At 43.8% G+C, this 23,690-nt stretch overlaps 1 protein-coding gene across 1 annotated transcript in view; it reads right to left on the reverse strand.

Annotated features, from left to right (window-relative positions):
* Positions 1–21,173, reverse strand: part of LOC140557764 (multiple epidermal growth factor-like domains protein 9) — a 35,421-nt gene extending 14,248 nt beyond the window's left edge. Inside the window, exons 1-2 of the mRNA XM_072682533.1 lie at positions 20,713–21,173; positions 11,351–11,549 (exon numbers count right to left, since the gene is read on the reverse strand). Of these exons, the coding sequence (XP_072538634.1) occupies positions 11,351–11,549; positions 20,713–20,953 (440 nt within the window). The 5' untranslated portion in view covers positions 20,954–21,173. The remainder of the gene's footprint in view (positions 1–11,350; positions 11,550–20,712) is intronic.
* Positions 21,174–23,690: the final 2,517 nt, after the last annotated feature.

Consider the following 23,690-nt stretch of genomic DNA (forward strand, 5'->3'; position numbering starts at 1 on the left):
CAAAACCCTGAAAAATGTAACAAATTTATGCTTTTAATTGATATATATATATAAAACAAAACCTAATAATGTAATTATTAATTTGCCTAATCTCGTAATATCGGGTCTTTACCAATTTTATCAATAATGTTTGTGTGTTTTATCACATTTTGACGGAATCAGGAGCACAGTTTGATACATTTCCGCAATGATTACATCACTGGGAAAGTATTACAATATTAAGAGCTACACTCCTTCTACACTGCACTGCCCTCTATTGGTTAAATATGGCTACTGCAGTTTTATAAGATTTTTAATACATTTTTTACTGCCAGGTAACTGCCAGAAATTAAGATAACCTTCGCCTCACACCACCACCACCAGCAGCTGTTCAAGCATTACAGAAAGATAGACATACAGATAAATAGACAGACAGATAGACAGACAGAAAGACAGACAGACAGTCAGATGGATAGATAGACAGACAGACGCACAGATAGATAGACAGACAGATATATAGACAGACAGATAGACGGACAGATAGATAGACAGTTAGACAGATATACAGACAGATGGTGGTATTTTTTTTTTGGGGGGGGGGTCTGTTATTAATCACTAATGAAAGCGTGACAGTAAAACAGAGCAGTAAACTGTGTGTGTGTGTGTGTATGTGTGTGTGTGTGTGTGTGTGTGTGTGTGTGTGTGTGCGCGTGGGAGGGGGGTGGTTCTATTCCAGACAGCTAACAGCCCTGCTGTACACCACAAAAACACACATGGACACACACAACCGTCTAGACCACTAATTTTTTATTCAACCACCTTTACGTCCAGTTTTTCATGTGGGTTAAATTTGATGCTGCTGCTTCCCCAACCACACTGCAGACACACACACACACACACACACAAAGTGCATTTTACTGTTCTTGTTTCTGCTCCACATGTTCCAAGTCTGTGCAGAGGCGCAGAAGGGAGCAGCCATGTGAAAGCTGTGGCACAGAGGTACAGCAGACCCTCTTATAAGGACAGTGATGGTGACTACATTAACAGGTATAGCGGCTGTATACAGTGAAGCATGGCGGGGCCTCAGTAATGCTCTGGGGCTGCTTTGCTGCCTCTGGCACTGGAAACCTGCAGCGTGTGGAGGAGAGGCAGGAAGGAGTCGATCAAGCATCAGGAAATCCTAGGAGAAAACGCAGTGCCTTCTGTGAGGGAGCTGAAGCTTGAGCATCATCGGCCCTTTCAACAGGACAATGATCCCAAGTAGACCTCAAAGTTCACCAAGGCTTGGTTTTAGAAGAAGGCCGTCACAGTCGCCTGACTTGAACCCCATAGAAAATCTCTGGTGGGATTTGAAGAAGGCGGCTGCAGCAGCAACAAACCCAGTATCAGTGAAGTGGAGCCACTTCTTACGAGGAATGGACGAAGATTTCTCAGGAGCTCTGAATGTGGAGGAAGCACCTGTTATATATGAGCTGTGTTTAGATATATAGAAGAGGTAAGTCCAATTGGCCCAGCGAACTAAGAAGCTGCCACTATGACATGCCGCCTGCCATCAGCAGCCAGAGCCAGAGAGAGCACAATTGGCCTCGCACGGGTGTCCACTAGCCCATGCCTCAGAGCTGGGCACCTGGTGCTTTCCTCTGAGCACGTTGGTGGATTGCCTGGTGATGATACTGCTCAGTATTTTGGTGCATTGGTTGCATGAGACAGTGTGTCGAGGAGTTGACACACAAACACACACATCCCCCTGAGAAGGTTGGAGTGCATTCCACCCTCCAGCTGTGTTTCAGCAGCTCAACCACTGAGCCTCCTGCTGCTGACACCACCAACACACTGAAAGGTCAAGTGCAGCCGGGCTAATCAGTCACTGATGGAGTAATGAGTGTGTATTAATGTCTAATTTAATAAACACAGACTCACACAGATCACCTTCCTGAGAGGAAGCAGCGTGACAGATGCATTAACACACACACACAAACACACTGAGTGAACATCGCACATGCCTGGGGCTGTAAAGGTTGGGTGAAGGTTATACTTCATGGGGTGTAGCGTGTTTTTTACGGCTCAGTTCTCAGGGACCGCCAAGACGGCTTCCTATGCTTTCTTCCCAGAAGACACTGTTTACTGGTATTTACACACTGTTTACCAGGTGTTTACCTGGTGTTTGCATAATTAGCATGGGCCCGATGCAGTGGAAAAGCATTTATGTGGTGTATACAATTTGTATGCATCTACACTACTCTGTACGTCCAATTATTTGTGGACACCCATTCTAATGAGTGCATTCAGCTACTTGAAGTTGCACCCATTGCTGACACACAGCTGATCTAGTCCCTGTAGAGAAGTACTGCCAATAGAATAGGACTCTCTGTAGCAGAACAACATCATGACCCTATTGGCTCCATGCTGCCTAATGCCAGGCGTGGGCTAGAGGGGTATAAAGCCCCCCAGCATTGAGGAGCTGTGGAGCAGTGGAAGAGCTGTGTTCTCTGGAGTGATGGTGGAGCTTAGTTGGGGAGTTGGGTACGCTCTTGTCACTGAATGCAATCAGTTACTCCAACAAATGCAGGATCAACTTCTGGGTTTGTTTAACACCCTTAATTTCATCAGAAACAATGAATGAGCAGGTGTCCCAATACTTTTGTCCATATGGCGGCTGCGTATCATGTGCACGTACATGTGTGTAGGTATGTGTGCATGCACACACTCATATGTATGTATGTGTGTGTGCATTTATGTGAGTGTGTGTGTGTGTGTGTGTGTGTGTGGTTGTGTGTGTGTGTATATGTGTGTGTGTGATTAATGATCGAGCTGGGCTGAGCAGGCCCAAGGGACTGGCTCTAAGTACTCAGACACTGATAGGAATCCAGCCAACACCAGAGAAGAGAAACAGGAACAGAAGATAGAGAGAGAGGGAGAGAGGGAGAGAGAGAGAGAGAGAGGGAGAGAGAGAGAGACAGAGAGAGAGGGAGAGAGAGGGAGAGAGAGAGAGACAGAGAGAGAGGGAGAGAGAGGGAGAGAGAGAGAGAGAGAGAGAGAGAGAGAGAGAGAGAGAGAGACAGAGAGAGAGGGAGAGAGAGGGAGAGCTGTGGATGAAGGATGGAGGATAAAGGATGGAGGATAAAGGATGGAGGATGGAGCTGTCTGAGGAGAGGGAGGGCTTTCCATGAAATGATGCAGGACTAATTTTTCTGAAGTGCTTCGTTCTCTTTGATTTGATAAGCTACCTTATAAAATATGCATGATAACCCCCTCCCCAACACACACACACACACATACACACACACACACACCCTGAAGGAGCTGCAGAGTCCACTATAACAAGAGCTCTGACACTACTGGTCTGTACGGGAGGATGGCCCGAAAGAAGCCACTCCTAAAGACAAACCACATCAGAGCACATCTGGAGGAGCCTGCCAGATGTTCTGTGTGGTCAGCTGAGACTTTGAATTTGAGCTTTTGGGCCTAAAACTGGCCATCCCTCAACAACTACCGTCCCAGAGGTGAAACATGGTGGTGGCAGCATCATGTTGTGGGGACTGGGCATCTTGGATGGATGGTGCAAAATACAGGTCTATATAAAAAATACACTATATGGACAAAAGTATTGGGACACCTGCTCATCCACTACTGTCCAGTCCTTTCTAACACATTTTGGATTTTGGAGCACTGCTGTGAGGATTTGATTGCATTCAGAGACACACCAGCATTTGTGAGGTCAGGATGTTGGATAGATGATCACCACCCCACCTCATCATCCCCAACTCCCCAACTAATCCCATCCAAAAGTACTGGATGAAGCTCCACCATCCATCATTCCAGAGAACACAGTTCTTCCACTGCTCCACAGCTCAATGCTGTGTATATATATATATATAGTGTAGTATCGCCACTCTGAAGGATCCAGCTGTGAAGAAAAGGACACACAGCTTTTCATGCACTAAATGCACTGAGATGTGTATGGGGAATTACACACACACACACACACACAACATGAATTATACATTACTGACCTACTGCAAAGAGACAGAACGAGAGAGAGAGAGAGAGAGAGCGACTATACATGAGTATTGTAACTCCCCTCCATTCCCATTCACGGAAAGAGGAAACACCTCCATGCTCGCTCTCTACAGGGGATTAGTGAGTGCATTTGCACCAATGTGTGTGTGTGTGTGTGTGTGGGCGCGTGTATATGTGGATGAGCGCAGAACCGATAGCCAGGTTGCCATGGCGACGGCTCAGGAGCACAGAGCATGCTGGGGAATGAGAGTGAGGTGTGACATACGACCTGTCAGAGAGAAAGAGAGAGAGAGAGGTGGTGCTTGGGGGGGGGGTGTAGATCACAGCTCTATTGCCAGACAGGGAATGTCGACTGTGACACAAAAGGGGGGAGACACCAGCACTCCCTTTACTACTGTAGCCTTATAAAGAGAGGGGGTGGGGCACACACACACACACACACACACACACAGTCTGAACTATTAAGGTCAGATAATGATCAATTTGTTCCTCACTATCATGCTGGCCAATCACCACGTTCATTAATAACCAGACCATTCACTTCTCTCTCTCTCTCTCTCTCTCTCTCTCTCTTTCTTTCTTTCCCACTCTGTCTTATTGACTCTCTATCTCTCGCTCTTGCCAAACGCAGCTGGAATACACTATGTTCAAATGTTTGTGGACACCCCTTTTAATGAATGCATTCAGCTACTTTCAGCTGCACCCATTGCTGATGACACAGATGTGCAAATGCACACACACACACACACACACACAGTCTGTCTATTCCCTGTAGAGAAGTACTGCCAATAGAATAGGACTCTCTGGAGGAGATACAGTAAACATTAACTTATTGCCAGGCGTGGGCTAGTAGAGGGGTATAAAGCCCCCCAGCATTGAGCTGTGGAGCAGTGGAGGAACTGTGTTCTCTGGAATGATGGTGGTGGAGCTCCATCCAGTACTTTTGGGTTTGGATGAGTTAGGGTGGTGAATATCCATCCAACATCCTGACCTCAACTCTTAACGCTCTTGTCAAATCCTCACAGCAATGCCAAACTCCAAAATCTAGTAGAAAGCCTTCTTCCCTGGACAGTAGAGACAGTTACTTCAACAAAAGCAGGATCATCTGTTTTTTTATACCCTTAATTCCAGAAAAAATAAACAATGAGCCGGTGTCCAAATACTTTTGTCCATTCTCTGTACATCCTTCATTGCTGCACATGTTTAGTAATGAAAGCCTGAAAGTTAACAATGAGGACCCAGACCCCAGAGGACTGAAGCTCAAGAAGCTGCTGTCCCGCCGATCAGAGATCTCCCGGCTTTCTCCAAAAAAGCCCCCAGCTAATGCCCCCCTCCCACCACTGCCCTCCACAATGAGATATTCAACAGCACACACAGCACACACTCCCCTTTCAGCAGAGGATGAAAAAGCTGCAGTGTTTAAACTTAAACTAAGGCTCACCAGAAACTGAACATGAGCCACAACTGTCCACAACACTGCCCATCTCACACTCACACCACCAGACCGGCCCCTTTATCTCAGCATGAGCTTCTCCGTGAAGAAGTCTTCACTGTGTCTTTCCAAAGCACGCTACCAGTCCACAGTGTTAGAACAGCCCCATGGTTCCAGTTTCCCCAGATGCTCTTCGAGTCCAGTCAATGACCTGAGATGCTCGTGCTGATGGGTGGAACGTGGACTAGGTGGGTTCCAGATGGGTTCCAGGTGGGTTCCGTGTGTGGGTTCCTGGGAACCACTTGGGCTTTCCGAATAGGCCCCATCATTACAGCCCATGCCAGTCTCACATGGGTCCCATCCAGCCCCCATGTGCAGTGTACAACCCAGATGGGGTCCATGTTAAGCCCCTCCTGGTCCCATCAGTGACCCTGGCGGGCCTTCATATGCAAAGCCAATGTGGAACCCATGGATAAAACGACAACATCTTGCTAAGATGGCAAAATAAGAAAAGCAGGCTAGCCTGGGCCGAGCAGCACCGCCAGTGGACTACTGAACAACATCGGGATGTTCTAAAACTTTTGACACCAGCAGTGTAAGTAGAACATGGAACACTAATGGCGAGAGGGATCATCCCCTGGACTCTCAGATTGTGAACCTGCTGGTGATGGAAGCCTGGGTCAGCACTTAGACTGTTGCACCACTAGGCCCTAAAGTGTCCCCAAACTTTTGGCAGCTTGTTTATGTGCTAGCATAGAATTCACTGAGCCGACTAAAGCGGAACACACACACACACACACACACACACACACACACACACACAGAGCACACACTTCCTCCAAAACGCCCCCAGCTAACGCCCCCTCCCATGAGCTCTTCAGCAACACACACTCCCTCTCAGCAGAGGATGAAAACGCTGCAGTGATGAAGCTGAAGGCCCACCAGAAGCTGCCAATAACACCACCCATCTGACCCACAGAAGACCACCAGGCCCAAAACGCAAGACCTCCTATATCACTGCATGAGCTTCTTCCATGAAGCTGCACTGTGTCTTTCTGAGGCAAGGAGAGTATAGAATGCTAACTGCTAACTGCTAATGCTGTTCGGTCAGCTAACAGAAGACTGTGCTGAGCGATGGGAGGGGGGGATGGTCCTTCTGCTCACCCAGAGACTGCAAGCAATCTCCCGGACTCTTGACCGCAGACATCTGCTGGTGATAACCTCCCGATGATCAGGCCAGCGCTTAGACTGCTGCGCCACTGGGCCCTAAAGTGTCCCCAAACTTTTGACAGCTTGTTGATGTGCTAGTATGGCATTCACTGAGCCGACTAAACTGGAACACACACACACAGCAGAACTGAACACACTACCTCACCCGGTGTGTGAGTGTGTATGTGTATGTAGTGGGTGTATATAGTGTATATATATGTGTGTGTGTGTGTGTGTGTGTGTGTGCTCAGGCCTCATTAATGTTTCAGAGAGCCTGAGGCAGATCAGCTGCATGTTAACTAGGTCAGTGTTACACAACGACTGGAGCCTCTCTCGCTCTCTTGCGCGCTCTCTGCTCTGTTGCCATGGTGACGTGTGTATCATCCTCCGCCCCTGATCTTGTACAGCCATGACAACCATGGAAGCGGGAAGTGTTTCACTCTCTCTGTCAGATACAGCAGGAGAGCAGAAGACCACCTTACTTCCTATTATCTTATCCAGTATGAAGCTCTAATAACATTAATATCCAGTATGAAGCTCTAATATCATTAATATCCAGTATGAAGCTCTAATAACATTAATATCCAGTATGAAGCTCTAATATCATTAATATCCAGTATGAAGCTCTAATAACATTAATATTCAGTATGAAGCTCTAATAACATTAATATCCAGTATGAAGCTCTAATATCATTAATATCCAGTATGAAGCTCTAATAACATTAATATTCAGTATGAAGCTCTAATAACATTAATATTCAGTATGAAGTTCTAATAACATTAATATCCAGTATGAAGATCTAATAACATTAATATCCAGTATGAAGCTCTAATAACATTAATATCCAGAATTAAGTTCTAATAACATTAATATCCAGTATGAAGTTCTAATAACATTAATATCCAATATGAAGCTCTAATAACATTAATATCCAGTATGAAGCTCTAATAACATTAATATCCAGAATGAAGTTCTAATAACATTAATATCCAGTATGAAGCTCTAATGACATTAATATACAGTATGAAGTTCTAATAACATTAATATTCAGTATGAAGTTCTAATAACATTAATATCCAGTATGAAGTTCTAATAACATTAATATCCAATATGAAGCTCTAATAACATTAATATCCAGTATGAAGCTCTAATAACATTAATATCCAGAATGAAGTTCTAATAACATTAATATCCAGTATGAAGCTCTAATGACATTAATATACAGTATGAAGTTCTAATAACATTAATATTCAGTATGAAGTTCTAATAACATTAATATCCAATATGAAGCTCTAATAACATTAATATCCAGTATGAAGCTCTAATAACATTAATATCCAGTATGAAGTTCTAATGACATTAATATACAGTATGAAGCTCTAATAACATTAATATCCAGAATGAAGTTCTAATAACATTAATATCCAGTATGAAGCTCTAATGACATTAATATTCAGTATGAAGCTTTAATAACAATAATATCCAGTATGAAGCTCTAATAACATTAATATCCAGTATGAAGTTCTAATAACATTAATATCCAGTATGAAGTTCTAATAACATTAATATACAGTATGAAGCTCTAATAACATTAATATCCAGAATGAAGTTCTAATAACATTAATATCCAGTATGAAGCTCTAATGACATTAATATTCAGTATGAAGCTTTAATAACATTAATATCCAATATGAAGCTCTAATAACATTAATATCCAGTATGAAGCTCTAATAACATTAATATCCAGAATGAAGTTCTAATAACATTAATATCCAGTATGAAGCTCTAATGACATTAATATCCAGTATGAAGCTCTAATGACATTAATATCCAGTATGAAGCTCTAATGACATTAATATTCAGTATGAAGCTTTAATAACAATAATATCCAGTATGAAGTTCTGGTTTATTGGTTCTGGCTGAATTTTAGCTGGATGACTGACGGGGGTCAGCAGAGCGTGTGAAGAGCTCTTATGTAATCAGGGCTGAACGGGTTTCTGGTAGAACTCGGTGGAGATGACAGACTGATGCAGTGGAAGCAGGAGAGAGAGACAGCAGTCTCACTTTCGGCCTCTCGCGCCGTCACTTTCGCTCGTAGCATTTCAACAACAAAGAGCAGCGACAATTTAGCTCCCACACACCGGGGTATTTTCACTCCTCTGGAACCCTATCCAAAAGCACACCCCCACACACACCCACACACACACACACTTATCCACAACCATCACATTACAGAGGCAGCGGATATGGACATCAGTATCACCAACAGCTCTGCTACTGCAATGATGTTGCTAATGACGGAACCTTCCGATGATCAGGCCAACGCTTAGACTGCTGTGCCACTGGGTCTTAAAGTGTCCACAAACTTTTGACAGATTGTTTTACACACACTGTCATATTTGTACAAGTGATTTGTCAGACAATACCTACTTTATGCTAATAAATTATATTTCTGCTGTTCCAGAATTGACTAGTGCGCCCCCTAGTGGTTTAAAATTCAGTTCCACTGCATCTGTAACTCCTTTAACTCCCCTGTATTAGGAAGCGATGGGGAGCAACCCTCCAAAACTTGACATGCCAATTTGCCGACTCTGATTGGCTGATAAGCCCCGCCCCCTCACACTCATTATCAGATTTCCATGATGAATGGACCAATAGAAATGCTCAAAAATTCATGAATGGAATAAAATCTTTTCCCATTGACGTCCTTCATCAATTTTTACAATTGCGTGTCTTTCATATGCAGCTGTGACCTCACAATGCTGCATATGGATTGGGTCAATTATCGTCTGATCGCATATTGCATCTTCATCATTTCTGGTGATGGGCGGAGTCTGAGATCAAGGGCGGGACTTCTTCCTTTATTTTTAAATATTCTGTAATTATTTGTGAATGTAAAAGCAATGGGACACAAATGGCACCTCAATGATGGAATCAAACCCCCCCCCCCCACACACACACACACACACACCACAGCCTTGAGTTAAATATGGAAACAGGGTCGTGTGGGTGTGACTTCATCAAAGCCAATTGCTCAGTGCTAATGTATCAAAACACGGCCGGATCACCGCAGCCTGCTGCTGCTTCCTGAGCTTCTTTAATCTGGACGCTGCACCCTGTGACCCCTGAACGTCTCCCTCAATGAACACACAAATACACAGTGACGTTCGGAGGCACACCGCTCTTCATCACGCAGCGTAATAACCTCACTCACTCAACTGCCGCCGCAGCCGAGGCTAAACGGGCCCTGCTCCTCCTGAAAGGAACCCCCGGAAATCACTCCTGGAATTCTTGGATTTCAGTCATTCCTCACTCTGAGGCGGAATTAGTGAGGCGGGTGGCAGAAGGAGCGAAGCCGGGCTAATCTGTGTTAATTGGAAAGATCACTGGCTCTGTGTGTGTGTGTGCGTGTGTGTGTGTGTGTGTGTGTGTGTGTCAGACAGATAGGTTAGGTTCAGACAGTCTAAGTAGGATCACATTAGGAAGCAGGCCTAATGGAATTTACCTCATTTAGACACAAATAAGCTGGAAGCTGGATCAGAATATCAGAACCAGCGCGCTGATGACCGACATCGACGCTCTACTGAAGAGATATTTTTTGACATCGGCGATCAGTCATAGCTGAATTTCTGCCAAAAATTCTCTAAAAATTGGAGCGTCCAGCTAACTGAGGCTCAAATCCAGTCCCACAGGCTTAGAGGATGAAGCCTCATATCTGCCTCAGAGCAGAAAGGGTCTTAGAAGAGTGTCCGCCTCATTTAGTAGACTGGCTCATCCAGGTTTGCTGACTTTACCTTTTAATCAAACTTAGCATGTCGCTAAACTCTAATGTGGGCTTGTTTTTCCCCACCTGTTTTCAGGGCGTGACGGCATCTCTACACACGTTAGGTGACATGACATGACGTGACATCACATGCCTACCCTCTATTTACCATGATGTTCATACGGTTCATACAGGTCATCAAATAGCTGATAACATAACCCTAAACCTAACCTTAAACCTAGCCCTATAACTGTCTCTATCCCTAACCCTATACCTAACCCTAGCCTAATACCAACATAACCCCAACCCTACACCTGTCCCTATGCTTAACTCTAGTCCTAAACCTAACATAATCCTAATTCTCCTAACCCTAACCTACTAACCTAACCTACTCCTGTCCCTATCGCTAACCCTATCCCTAACCCTAGCCTAATACTAACATAACCCTAAATCTACAACTGTCCCTAACCCTAAACCTAACCCTAACCCAAGCCTAATACTAACATAACCCTAACACTAAACCTAACCCTAACCTAATACTAACATAACCCTATCCCTAACCCTTACCCTAGCCTAATACTAACATAACCCTAAACCTAACCCTAAACCTACACCTGTCCCTACAGCTAACCCTATTCCTAACCCTAGCCTAATACTAACATAACCCTTTACCTATCCCTAATCCTAAACCTATCATTAAACCTATACCTAACCCTAATCCTCTAAACCCTAATCTTTATCCTAACCTAATTCTAACCCTAATCCTAACTCAACCCGAGCCGAATCCTGAGTATGTGTGTTGAGGACTGTCCTGTATGAGCAGTCCTGTCTGTCATGTGTCCTGGGCTTGTTCAGGTGATGTGGAGGAATGAAAAGCTCCTCAAATTACACAAATCACTGTATCTTTCTTCCAACCACAGACTACATTACCCAGAATGCTTCTCACCTGTCACAGCGGGGGCTGATGGCTCCGAACGAATCGCAGCCGCAGGGCAGGCAGCCGTCCGTGCCGTTGGTGAAGTGGTCTTCTTCGCACTCCTCACACTGTAGCCCCGTGTAGCCCACCATGCACACGCACTGCCCCGTGTCACGGTCACACTCGTCCGGCTCCAGAGCGCCCTCGACACTGCAGTTACACACCAGATCTGTGGGAGAGAGAGAGAGAGAGAGAGAGAGAGAGAGAGAGAGGGTTAGAGATGAAGGGGGTGCAAAAATGTGTTCATCCGTCTTATGTCACGATGATGCAAATGCACTAGTAACAATCAACCAACCGCATGGGTTACCATGGCAACTGCCTAGCAACCACCCAACTACACCCTAGAACCCAGGTAGCAACACCATAGCAACCACCTGGGATACCATAGTAATTGCCTGACAACACCCTAGCAACCACTAAACAACTCCATAGCAACCACTTGGCAACACCATAGCAACCGCATAGCAATTATAAGGAGTACAGTACCATATTAACCCATTGGGATGCAATAGCAACCACCTAGCCAACCCATAGCAACAACCACATGGCAACCACCTGAAATACCATAGCAACCACGTAGTGGCTACTTGAGGAAATGGGATCCACCTAAGCAGATATTTGCTGTTCTACTGTGTGGTATAGAAAGTACACACACACACACACACACACACACACACACACATTTTATATTATATATAATTTTATTTTCATAGCATTTCTACCAGAACTCTATTTAGTATTCTGTCCCCCTCTTTCTCTCTAAAACTGGTCTGGACACGCCACCGTCCAGCGTACAATAGCCAGACAGACGTATACCATCACGCCTCCAAACTGCCTCCGTTGTCTTCCAGCACATTTCCGCTCTATTCTCCCTCTCTCTCTGTCCCGCCCCTCCGCCGCTCTGATCTCTGCGAGTCAGGCCAAATGAAAGCCTGCAGTCTGCCGCCGTCTCTCTGATACCTCATTAATTTAACATGACAAATTTCAGCGTGAGAGGGAAGGACTCCTTAGTATGCGGACGAGCGAGAATGTGGCAGTCTGGCAGAGAGACTGTCTGTTCCCCCCAGTAGAAAAGCGGCCGGGCTGCAGAAGCAGATTTCAGCAACATTCATGCAGAAAAGCCTTGATTTCAGCAAGAGAGAGGATGTATGATCACGATTCACCACAAAGCAGCGCAGAGGGCTTCAGCTGAAGCGTTCGTAATCACTAATCTTTAGCAATTGTACACAAATCGAAAAAGAATTTCCGGGATTTTCCCAGCATTTCCTTTTAATTACGCCGCTCTAATTCCTGAGTATTGACCTGTGTGAGGTCAGGCTGGAGTTACTGAGAAACTACTCCATTGTTTAATACTGTGTGTTCTTATCATCACTAACACCGCTGTCCCTGCACGGACAGAACTTCAACAACAGTCTAATCATTTCTCTTTAAAAGTCATTAAAATAAAAAAAAAGTCAAAAAATCAAACACACACAAAGTGAGTATAGAAAGGCTTATGGGGTTATGAGTGTGTGTGGAAGGGGGCGTATGGATGTGTATGGGTATGGATGAAAATAGATGAGTATGGAAGTATATAGATGGTGTGGATGGACATAGATGGTATAGAAGGATATATATAAGTATGGATGGATATAGATGATGTGGATGGATATAAATGGTATGGTATGGAAGAATGTAGATGGTATGGATGGATATGGATGGATATAGATGGTATGGATGGGTATGAATGGTATGGAAGGATATAGATGGTATGGAAGGAGATAGATGGTATGGATGGGTATAGATGGTATGGAAGGATATAGATGGTATGGAAGGAGATAGATGGTATGGATGGATATAGATGGTATGGATGGGTATGAATGGTATGGAAGGATATAGATGGTATGGAAGGAGATAGATGGTATGGATGGGTATAGATGGTATGGAAGGATATAGATGAGTATGGGTAAGGATGGCCATAGATGGTATGGATGGGTATAGATGGTATGGAAGGATTTAGATGGCATGGATGGATATAGATGGTATGGATGGATATAGATGTTATGGAAGGATATAGATGGTATGGATGGGTATAGATGGTATGGATGGGTATAGATGGTATGGAAGGATATAGATGAGTATGGGTAAGGATGGCCATAGATGGTATGGATGGGTATAGATGGTATGGAAGGATTTAGATGGCATGGATGGATATAGATGGTATGGATGGGTATAGATGGTATGGATGGGTATAGATGGTATGGAAGGATTTAGATGGTATGGATGGATATAGATGGTATGGATGGATATAGATGTTATGGAAGGATATAGATGGTATGGATGGGTATAGATGGTATGGAAGGATATAGATGAGTATGGGTAAGGATGGCCATAGATGGTATGGAAGGATATTTATGGTATGGATGGGAATAGATGGGTTTGGGTATGGATGGATATAAATGGTATGGTATTGAAGAATATAGATGTATGGATGGAGGTTTATGGTATAGATGAGTACGGATGAATATAGATGGATATGGATGGGTATGGATGGATATAGATGAGTACGGATGAATATAGATGGATATGGATGGGTATGGATGGATATAGATGAGTATGGATGGATATAAATAATAATTTATAATAAATAAATAAAGAAAAATCATTTATAATAATTAATAACAATGGTATGGAAGGATATAGACGGTATAGATGGAGATTTATGGTATAGATGGGTAAATATGACTTGACTTGACTATAGATGGTATGTATGGAGATATATGGTATGGATGAGTATGGATAAATGTAGATGAGTATGGATGGACAAAGATGGTATACATGAATATGGATGGGTATAGATAGGTATAGAGGGGCATGGATGGGTTTGGGTATGAATTGGCATAGATATGAACAGATATGCATGGTATGGTATTAATGTTTTCATGTTCAGTGTATCAGAGTACTACAGAAAAGTATGAGAGTACTAAGACTAAAGCTGTGCTTTATAGTGTCCCAGTCTAACCCTCTATCTATAAGCTGATAAGCTGACATGCTAGTCAGGACCCAGCAACACCATATGATACGTGGTATTGTTGTACCCCGAGCAGCTACCCCACATGAGGTAAATACAAGAGCAGCACCACGAATTCTCCTGCAGCTGCAGCTCGGAAAGATCACTGATAATTCAGGTCTCAAGTGTCTGTCAATCCTAATCAGCAACCTCAGCGCTGTCTTAAAGGTCACCTGAAAGCACCTGCAGAAAAAGAAGCACATCATTTGTATGCGCCAAACAGACACACCCAGCAGCACACGCCGAGCATCTGAACAAACACCTCCCGGCCCTAAGGGGGGCCACGGAGGGACCGGCTAAGCTGCTTACAGCTTATACACACACACACTCACACACACACTTCCATGTAAATGAGGTTACTGTCTGGGAACTGGGCTCCTCCTCTGGATCTGACAATAATAATAATAATGAAAAAATGAAAACATGATTGAAGCATTATGAAGTGAGGGCTTTAGGAGGCTGAGCTGAGGTCAGGGCTGTTGTTCTTCCATCAGACTGAGACCTGCTAGTCCCTGTGGGGCCTATAAACGTTAAAGCACCTCTCTGTTGAATTATTTTTTTACTCTGACTGTGTTCGTCTGTAGAAATGTGGACATTTTATTATGATTTTAATTTGATTAAAAGGTTATTTCTGTGCATTTACTCTCGTTTTTGTGTAAAAGACAAATATCAGTGCCCTTTTCTGTCACTCTTTACATCAAAACTGACAAAAAAACAAGAAAACAAAACAAGGACACACAGTGTCACTGATGTGAAGTGCCAAGCACAAACAGCACCCCCTTGTGGAGAAGCTTCGGCCTGCTAAATGAGTGAGTGAGGTAGCAATTATCACAATACTAATTAATACATCTCTGTAATTAATGATGTAATTATATGTAATTAATGATGAATAATTATATAACAACATGAAAGTAAATCAAAACAAACAATAATAACTCGAGGAATAAGAATTCGAGTGATCCTGGATCTGGTCTGGATCAACAGGAGTGCTCTGAAAATGCTTAAGTGAAAAGTGGTAGGATGCCTTCATCCCAGAAACTGCAACACTGGACACATGAGGGGCAAACTAGACTACAGTTACCACGGCAACACTCCTGACCCACTACAGTTTAAGGTTGCTTGTGAGATTACTGCATTCCCCCTAATAGCAGGTACAGTGTATTCTCTGTGCGACTGCGTGGATCTGGGGTCTGAATATGGGGGGTCTATCAGCTCTCTCAGAAAGTACTGCAGCGCATCCAACACTAAGGGCAGCACACAGCTTCCTTTATACAGTACTAGAAACACAGTAGCTCACAGAAAGCAGACAAACACACCGTAATGATAGCAGTTCTGTGCGACTTGAGATGCTGTAACAGATATAACACAAACGTGACCTTCATAATAACATTGCATGGTGTGTGTGTGTGTGTGTGTGTGTGTGTGTGTGTGTCTGTGTGTGTGTGCGGGTGTGTGGACAGGTTCTAAAATTCCTTTGTTTACACAAGAAGGAGAGTACCCCCATCTGTTCATTAGATCCAGGAGATAAGTGAAGGATTGTACACACACACACATACACACACACACACACACACACACACAGTGTATAGGGGGGTCAATCATACTATCTAAGGACATGCTTGCCAATGCTTGCCAATGATTTCAAGGAAAGCAGTGCACTGATGGACAGCAGACACACTCTCACTCTTTAACACCAGTAAAACCAGTAAAAAAAAAAGGCCAACTGGGGGAAACATCATTCCATCACACAACAACATACGACTTAATTTAGCCAAACACACACGGGGTCAGCACAGCAGAGGCCTACTGTACTGATAACCATCATATAACCCGTGACCCGTACGATACAGCGAGTTCAATACTCAAGCTAATCAGCTAATATGCTAAACCATCCTGTGACCATCACTGTAATTAATGATGTAATTATGTGTAATTAATGAATAATAATTATATGACAACATGAAAGTAAATCAAAACTAACAATAATAATAATAATAATAGTAGTAGTAATAATAGTAATAAGAATTAGAGTGATCCTGGATCTGGTCCTTTGTCCCAAAACCTGCAACATTGGACACGAGGGGCAAACTAGACAACAGTTACCACGGCAACACTCCTAGCCCTGTGCTAACAGTATGAAACAGTACACGTTATCATATTGTGATCATTTATGTTATTGTGATTCACAGTACGCCTCGCTGAGAATATCGTGGACATCATCAGTGCTTAAAAAACACTGACCAACACTGACGCCTCTCTTTAATCGGATATAGTGCTGCAGATTGTACAAATGACGTGAAAATGACGTGAAAATTACGTGAGAATGTCTTTAAATATCGTGATATCATATTTTATGCCCTTCATGCCCATAATGCCCTATCTATCCTTCTCAAGAAATGTTGTGTTATGTGTATTCGCACCAAACCATCACAGAGAACACATAAGTAGTAAATGAGCTATTACAGTAAATACGGTAATTTTACAAGTGCATGTGCCTTTGGATTTGCATGGTATTGTGGGAACTGTACAGCTTTAGGAGTATTGCTATGTTAACTGTAGTTTTGTTTGCTCCCCCCCCCTTCAATGTTTATATTATAATGTTATACACAGTGATGCGAAACTGATTATGATACAGAATGATATGCTGCATTGATGAACAGCTACATTATTAATATAATTATTATACGGCTCAAACGTGAGGTCAGAAAGCAGATATTAATTTTCTCATTTTTCATCAGTGCTTTACGATGTTGGCTGCAGTGATGTGAGGGTATGCAGCCTTTGGCTGTGACTGAAATGTAGAGATAAATAAAGTGTGTTATTATTATTATTATTATTATAATGTACAATAATAATATAATAAGGAGTTGGACAGGTGGACTGGCAGGTTTGACTGTAAACCCCTGATCTGTTTATAGTTGATTCATGAAGTGCTGCTGGCTACTGGTACAGCCTTTATTTTGCTTTAGCGCGAGGGGGCGGGGCTTGTTTTGTATGTACACTCCTCGCCCATTTCCATATGAATCCTCCTCGAATGTCCAGCAGACGTTACGAGATGACCTATGAGACCCCCTTTGACGGCTCCCCAGGCTGGTAATAAAAGCAGGCTTAGTCTAAGTCCATGCTTAGACTTTTACTGCCATTGTCTCCAGATTACGGCCTCGTCCAATCGGAACAATAGCCGCTCTGGGTCAGGGGTCACAGCAGAGTTCAGCTGTAATGCTAAACGTGGCCCCTTTCAGGACGCCTCCAAATCTGAGACGCCTACAGCTTCAACCCGGAGCAAGTTAAAGGGGTACTCCCACCTGGGGTTTCAGGCTTATCAGTATCTGCTGCATCTGGACGGTGCAGCTGAACACGATTGATCGCTGAGCCGAGACGTGATCAGCCGATCAGCGAAGTCGTGTCGGGTATCTGACTTGAGCGGAGATGCTAGGCTAATGTTGCTAAAAAACACTGGACTTGGACTGTCACCAATCTCAGCCCCGTCTCCCTAAACACATGAGGATTTCCTCAGCCAAATTGGTGACAGCCTAGGTCCAGTGTTTGTTAGCAACGTTAGCTTAGCATCATCCGTTGAACTAAAGAAGCACATGTCAGATACCCAACATGTCTTGGCTGGTCGGCTGCATCCAGGGTCAGTGATAAAAGGGTCATCACATTACTGAAAAAAACCTTCTGTAGATGGTTCTATGTAGCACCAAAACACATTCCACTGTTGTGAGGAGTCTAGAACCTCAAGAACCCTTTTCCAGAACTATACAGAACACCTTTTGGCTTAGAGTGTGTTTTACAGGTACATCAAAAGACATCTGAAGATCTAAATCCACATATAGCTAGATAACAGACACCTGTTGCCTAGAACCAAAACTGAATCTGGACCGTTTAACCAGGCGCCCACTAAAGAACCCCTTAAGAACCCCCTTTTTATGGGGTAGTACAGTCTCCAAAGTGTAACTGGACAGTAAGAACAGTAAATATCCAGATACTAAATTACACTGCAGAACATCAGGTTCCAGATACACGCTTAAAAACGGGATCCTCAAGGGTTCTTTAGCAAAGTCAATGGTTCTAGATTTAACCATGACATCTAAAAGAACATTCGGCTGTGTTTTTAGTGCTCTGACTGGTTACAGTTCTCCACATTGGTGAGAAACCTTTTGTAGATGGTTCTAGGTAGAACCTTATGAAAATGGTTACTGTCCTGGTTAATGTACCGAACCCTTACCTTTACTGAAGAACCCTTGAGGAACCCCCTTTTTAAGTGAAGTGCACAGTAAGTACAGTAAGAAACCAGATACTCAGCTTAAATTACACTGATGAAAATCTCTGAGTACTAGGTACACCTATAAAATGGGGTTCTTTAACAGCTATTTAATATGGACAGTGGTTCTAGATAGAAAGAACATCTGAAAGAACATTTGGATGCTTAAATGGTTCTGTGACACTTCTGAGAAACATTTCCTATATGGTTCTAGACTGAACCTTTTAGAAATGGATCTATGAAGAACCAAAAACATTTCAAATGATCTATTTAGAACCACGTACATACATTTAAATATGCAAACATCAATAAATGGTTCCTTCCGATGTCTTGGTTGTATATTCTACCACCACCTTTACTAAAGAACCCTTGAGGAACCCCATTTTTTAAAGGATTAGTACAATAGCCAGAGTGTAACTGTAACAGTCCAGATACTTGGATGAAATTACACTGATGCAGGAACTGAAGGGTTCTTTAGTAAAGACAATGGTTCTAGAGAGAAGCATGACATCTGAAAGAACATTTGGATGAAACATTTTCTAGATGGTTCTAGGCACAAACCTTTAGAAACACCAAAGAACAATAAACGGTTCTTTGGTTGATGTCTTGGTTGTAGTACCACCTTTACTAAAGAACCCTTGAGGAACCCCTTTTTTAAAGGAGTAGTATTAAATAACCAGTGAATAACCACTAATATTAAGATCTAAAGGGTTCTTTAGTAAAGACAATGGTTCTAGTGAGAAGCATAACATCTTATAGAACATTCGGATGCTTAAGTGGTTCTGTGACTGGTTAAGAGGTTCTTTGCACTGGTGAGAAACATTTTCTTAATGGTTCTAGACAAAACATTTTAGAAATGGTTCTATGAAACACCAAAGAACCATTTCTTGGTCAAGTTCTGTCTAGAACCATCCATGAGAATATACATGTCTTGGTTATGTATTGTACCACCACCTTTCCTAAAGAACCCTTAAGGAACCCCCTTTTTTAAGGAGTCATACAAAATAACCACTAAACAACCATTTACTAAGATCTAAAGGGTTCTTTAGTAAAGACAATGGTTCTAGAGAGAAGCATGACATCTGGTTCTGTGGCTGTTTAAGGGGTTCTTCACATTGGTGCGAGACCTTTTGTAGATTGCCTTTAATATCATTTCTATATAGTACCAAAAAACAGTTCAACGGTTCTGTTGAGAACCATTCCCAACCATTTAGCCAAGCGAGGACCAATCAAAGCATTCGGATGGTCCTTTGACCTGGTTCTCTTGGTCGTGTACTGAAGAACCTTTAAAGAACCCCTTTTCCCCAAGCATCCAGTCCTTTTTAGCAAATCGTCCTCACAGCTTATCTGGTTCTCTGGAACTTAAGAACCGCACATTTCCAGCTGTTCCAGCATCTGCACACTGGCTTCAGTCATCAGTGCGTTACTGAAGAGTCACACGTTTCCTTATTGAATTACCGTCCGAGGGAACCGGCTGCGGGCTACAGACGGGCCTGGCCAAGAACCGTGTAAGGCATTGGGGCCGGGACAGCAACCATCTCCCATCTACTTCCAATTGCACAGGCAGTCCTAGAGGTGGGCCAACCCAGGTGAGACCACCTGCTACAGATATGAGAGCTAGGCTGGAAGCTGAGGTGGGAAGGGGTTACGGAAAGATTAAGGTCAGAAGGCTCCCAGGAAGGGGGGTAACCATTAGGACCTCATTCCCAGGTAATCTTTGCACCCTCCTCCTCCAGCACTAGGCAGGACCAGATACAGGCACCATACAGGCTAGAGGCCTGAGCCCCAAGCTCTGGGGGGGTCAGGATGGATGATGATGGGGTGCAATGTCAATGAAATGCTCTGCTCGTGCTGGTGGCACCACAAACTCGGACTGTCATAACGTCAGCACGGGCCTGCCATTGTCCCAGCTGTAGTGCTGCTGCTGCATAGGCAAAACAAGAGGGTGCACCCATCCCAACCCAAACGACCGGACGCTAACGGGCAGAGGATTTGCATTGGACATGCGTCCAGACTCACCTTGGCCATTCGCCCGGTCAGACATGCTGCCGCTCTGCCCTGCCTTCTGATGATGCCCAAACGCCCCGGGGGTGGTGGTGGTGGGGTCCGTGGTCGGCGGCTCGATGGTGGTCACCCGGCCGGGGAAGGTGGCCGTGGCCGGGGTTAGCGGGGGCAGGGTGGGGGTGAAGGCTGGATTTCGTCCAGTGGCCGCTGCCTCGGACAAACCCAGGCACACAAACACGAGAACCGGGGCGATCATGGCTGGGACGAAATCTCAACAAAGCTCCTCACGCCGGGGCTTCTCCAATCCGCACCTGCCCTCCGACGTCCATCGAGGGGTTTTCCTCCAAAAGAAGAAGCAGAAGAATAAGACCAGCTGCCTTCTGCACTTACTCCACCATGGCCAGCGGAGGGGGAAAAATAGCCCCCTTTTTCTCAATGGCTGGAAATCCACCGCAAGGTGCTCGATCCACCGCGGCCAGGCGTCACAACAATACGCATTAAACAGGCAGGCCAGCCGACCAATCAGAGCGCAGGGAGGGCTCACCGCTGCAGCGCGTCTCCCGTTGTCGCCTCACCGCTTGTGCCTCTGATTGGTCGATAGGCTCAACGGTGTGATGCGGAGTAAAACGCTGGATTTCTGCGCTTTAACTGTGTGAATTTGCTGCTTTTTTTTTTACACACCTTTGAATTAAAATCAGATTATAATCTGAAGACTGTTCGGAATCTAGATGATATGTTTACATTTAGAGAGGTTTAGTAGATAAAATAAGGTGAGAATAAGGTCTAAGGCCAGATTATAACGGGTTAGGTGAGTTCAGGCTGGGCTCAAAAGTAGCATGACATCAAATACCAGCACAGATCATCAAATACACACAGATATGTAATTTATAGATCATACAAGCCATGTAATAAAATAAATAAAATAAAATATGTTATAAATAGTAGTATGGTAATAGCATCACCCCCCACAAACATGTACATACAGAAATATATACAGAAATATATATATATATATATATATATACATAATTAGCACAGATTATATATATGCAGTACATTTTTTTATATGGATGTTTGGTGTTTACTGTACAAACTCGAACTGAGCTGCTCTGTATAACCGGAGGCTAATTTCCATTTAGAGATAATGGAATGATAAACCTATTTATTGACCACTGGGTCTTTTTTATGTGCCGGGGTCACTTATTATTGCCAATGGGTGTAATCTGAACGAGGGTGTAATACCTAGCTGCATGATATGGATTGATGACAGGGTTGTGGGTTCGATACCTCGGCCACAACTGGGCCCCTAAAGCAAGGCCCAAAGCTTTTCACCCTAACCCCAACACTCTGGGCACATGTGCTCACTGTCCACTGTGTGTGATTGATCACTAGTGTGTGTGTGTGTGTGTGTGTGTGAGAGAGAGAGAGAGAGTTCACTTCCTACCGTTTACACACAGAGACCTCTGAGCTGAGGAGTAAAACATTATGATTTGGTAATGGATGGTTTAGGAGATGGATGTGAGGTTGAGCATGTGGCTGTTTTGGTGGTTGTGGTTGTGACCCTGAGGCCTCAATAAATTCAACATTCAGTATTTAGTATTCAGGCGCCATCTAGTGGCCGGCAAAGTATTTACAGTGCAGTGCATAGGCTTGTACACCAATCAGCCATCCCATTAAAACCACCCCTCTGCCTAATATTTTGCAGCTCCTCCTCATGCCACCCAAACAGCTCTGAGGCATGGACTCCTTAAGGCCTCAATAATTTCATCGATGGCCACTAGGAACTTAATCTGTGACCTTAAGGAAGACGCCACAGATGTAGCAGTGGTTGGTTTCACAAATTGGTCACACATGATGACATGAACAGCAGTGTGTGTGAGTGAGTGTGTGTGTGTGTGTGTGTGTGTGTGTGTAATATTTTACTTTAGAATGATCTGGCTAAGAGAGGAAGACTGCACTACATGTGACCTCTGGGGCAGAACTGGGAGGCCTGAAATGAGCCTCATTCTGATCTGCCGTGTCTCTAACCTACTCATCGGCGCCCTGTGTGTCCTGTGTCCTGTGTGTGTCCAGCGCTGCTGTTCTGACTCTTTAGTTTACTGCAGGAAGGGCCGGCAAACCTGATTTGCATCTGATAATGGAGGGTAAGCTCAGATTGAGTCCAGATCTGTGACTGTTGTTACATATCCAGCATTGACTCAGGTGACCACTAGGTGGTGCTACGGTGACTCAGTCTCTCTGCCTATTCGGCCCTTATTGCCGCTTGTACAGACAGAAAAGGCCCATTTCTGTCACTCAGGGAATCTTCCTTATAGGCAAAGCCTTTACTCCTCCCTACAGGGGAGGCAGTGGTGGCTCAGGGTTGTGGGTTCGATACCTGGGTTTGCTCCTTGAACAAGGCCCTTCACCCTGTCTGCTCCCTGGGCGCCACAGCAATGGCTGCCCACTGCTCTGGGACCATGCTCACTGACTGGACTGGACATAGATATGTGGTATACGAAACAGACACATATTTTTGATTGATAGGTGAATACATGTGTACATACATGGGGTAAACATGTAGGTAAATATCAATTACAGTACATATGTAAAATATCTTGTATCTCATATATATATATTACATATATAATCATATATGTGTGCATATGCTGATATATAGCTAAAATATGTCTATATTATATTTGTTAAATGTCCATGTCAAGTGAGCTGTCATTCATGTCACAAATATTTGTTGTATATAAAGCAGTTTTATTTATTCTAATATGTGTCATTCATTCAAAATCTATATCAAGACCATTCTTATTCCTCATGGAGTTTTCTAAGTAGGCCACGCTCAGTGTGAGGCTGGTCAACTGTCTCATACCACTTGACCACCAGTTGAATACGTGTGCAGCGTCTGATGAATTATGCAGAGTGAGAACTGTAACATGACCAGTGTCCAGCAGCTGCACTGAGTCAACAGGTGCACAGGACTGACAAGCAAGAGCACGAGC

Source organism: Salminus brasiliensis, chromosome 6 (genome assembly GCF_030463535.1).
Source record: "Salminus brasiliensis chromosome 6, fSalBra1.hap2, whole genome shotgun sequence".
NCBI lineage: Eukaryota > Metazoa > Chordata > Actinopteri > Characiformes > Bryconidae > Salminus > Salminus brasiliensis.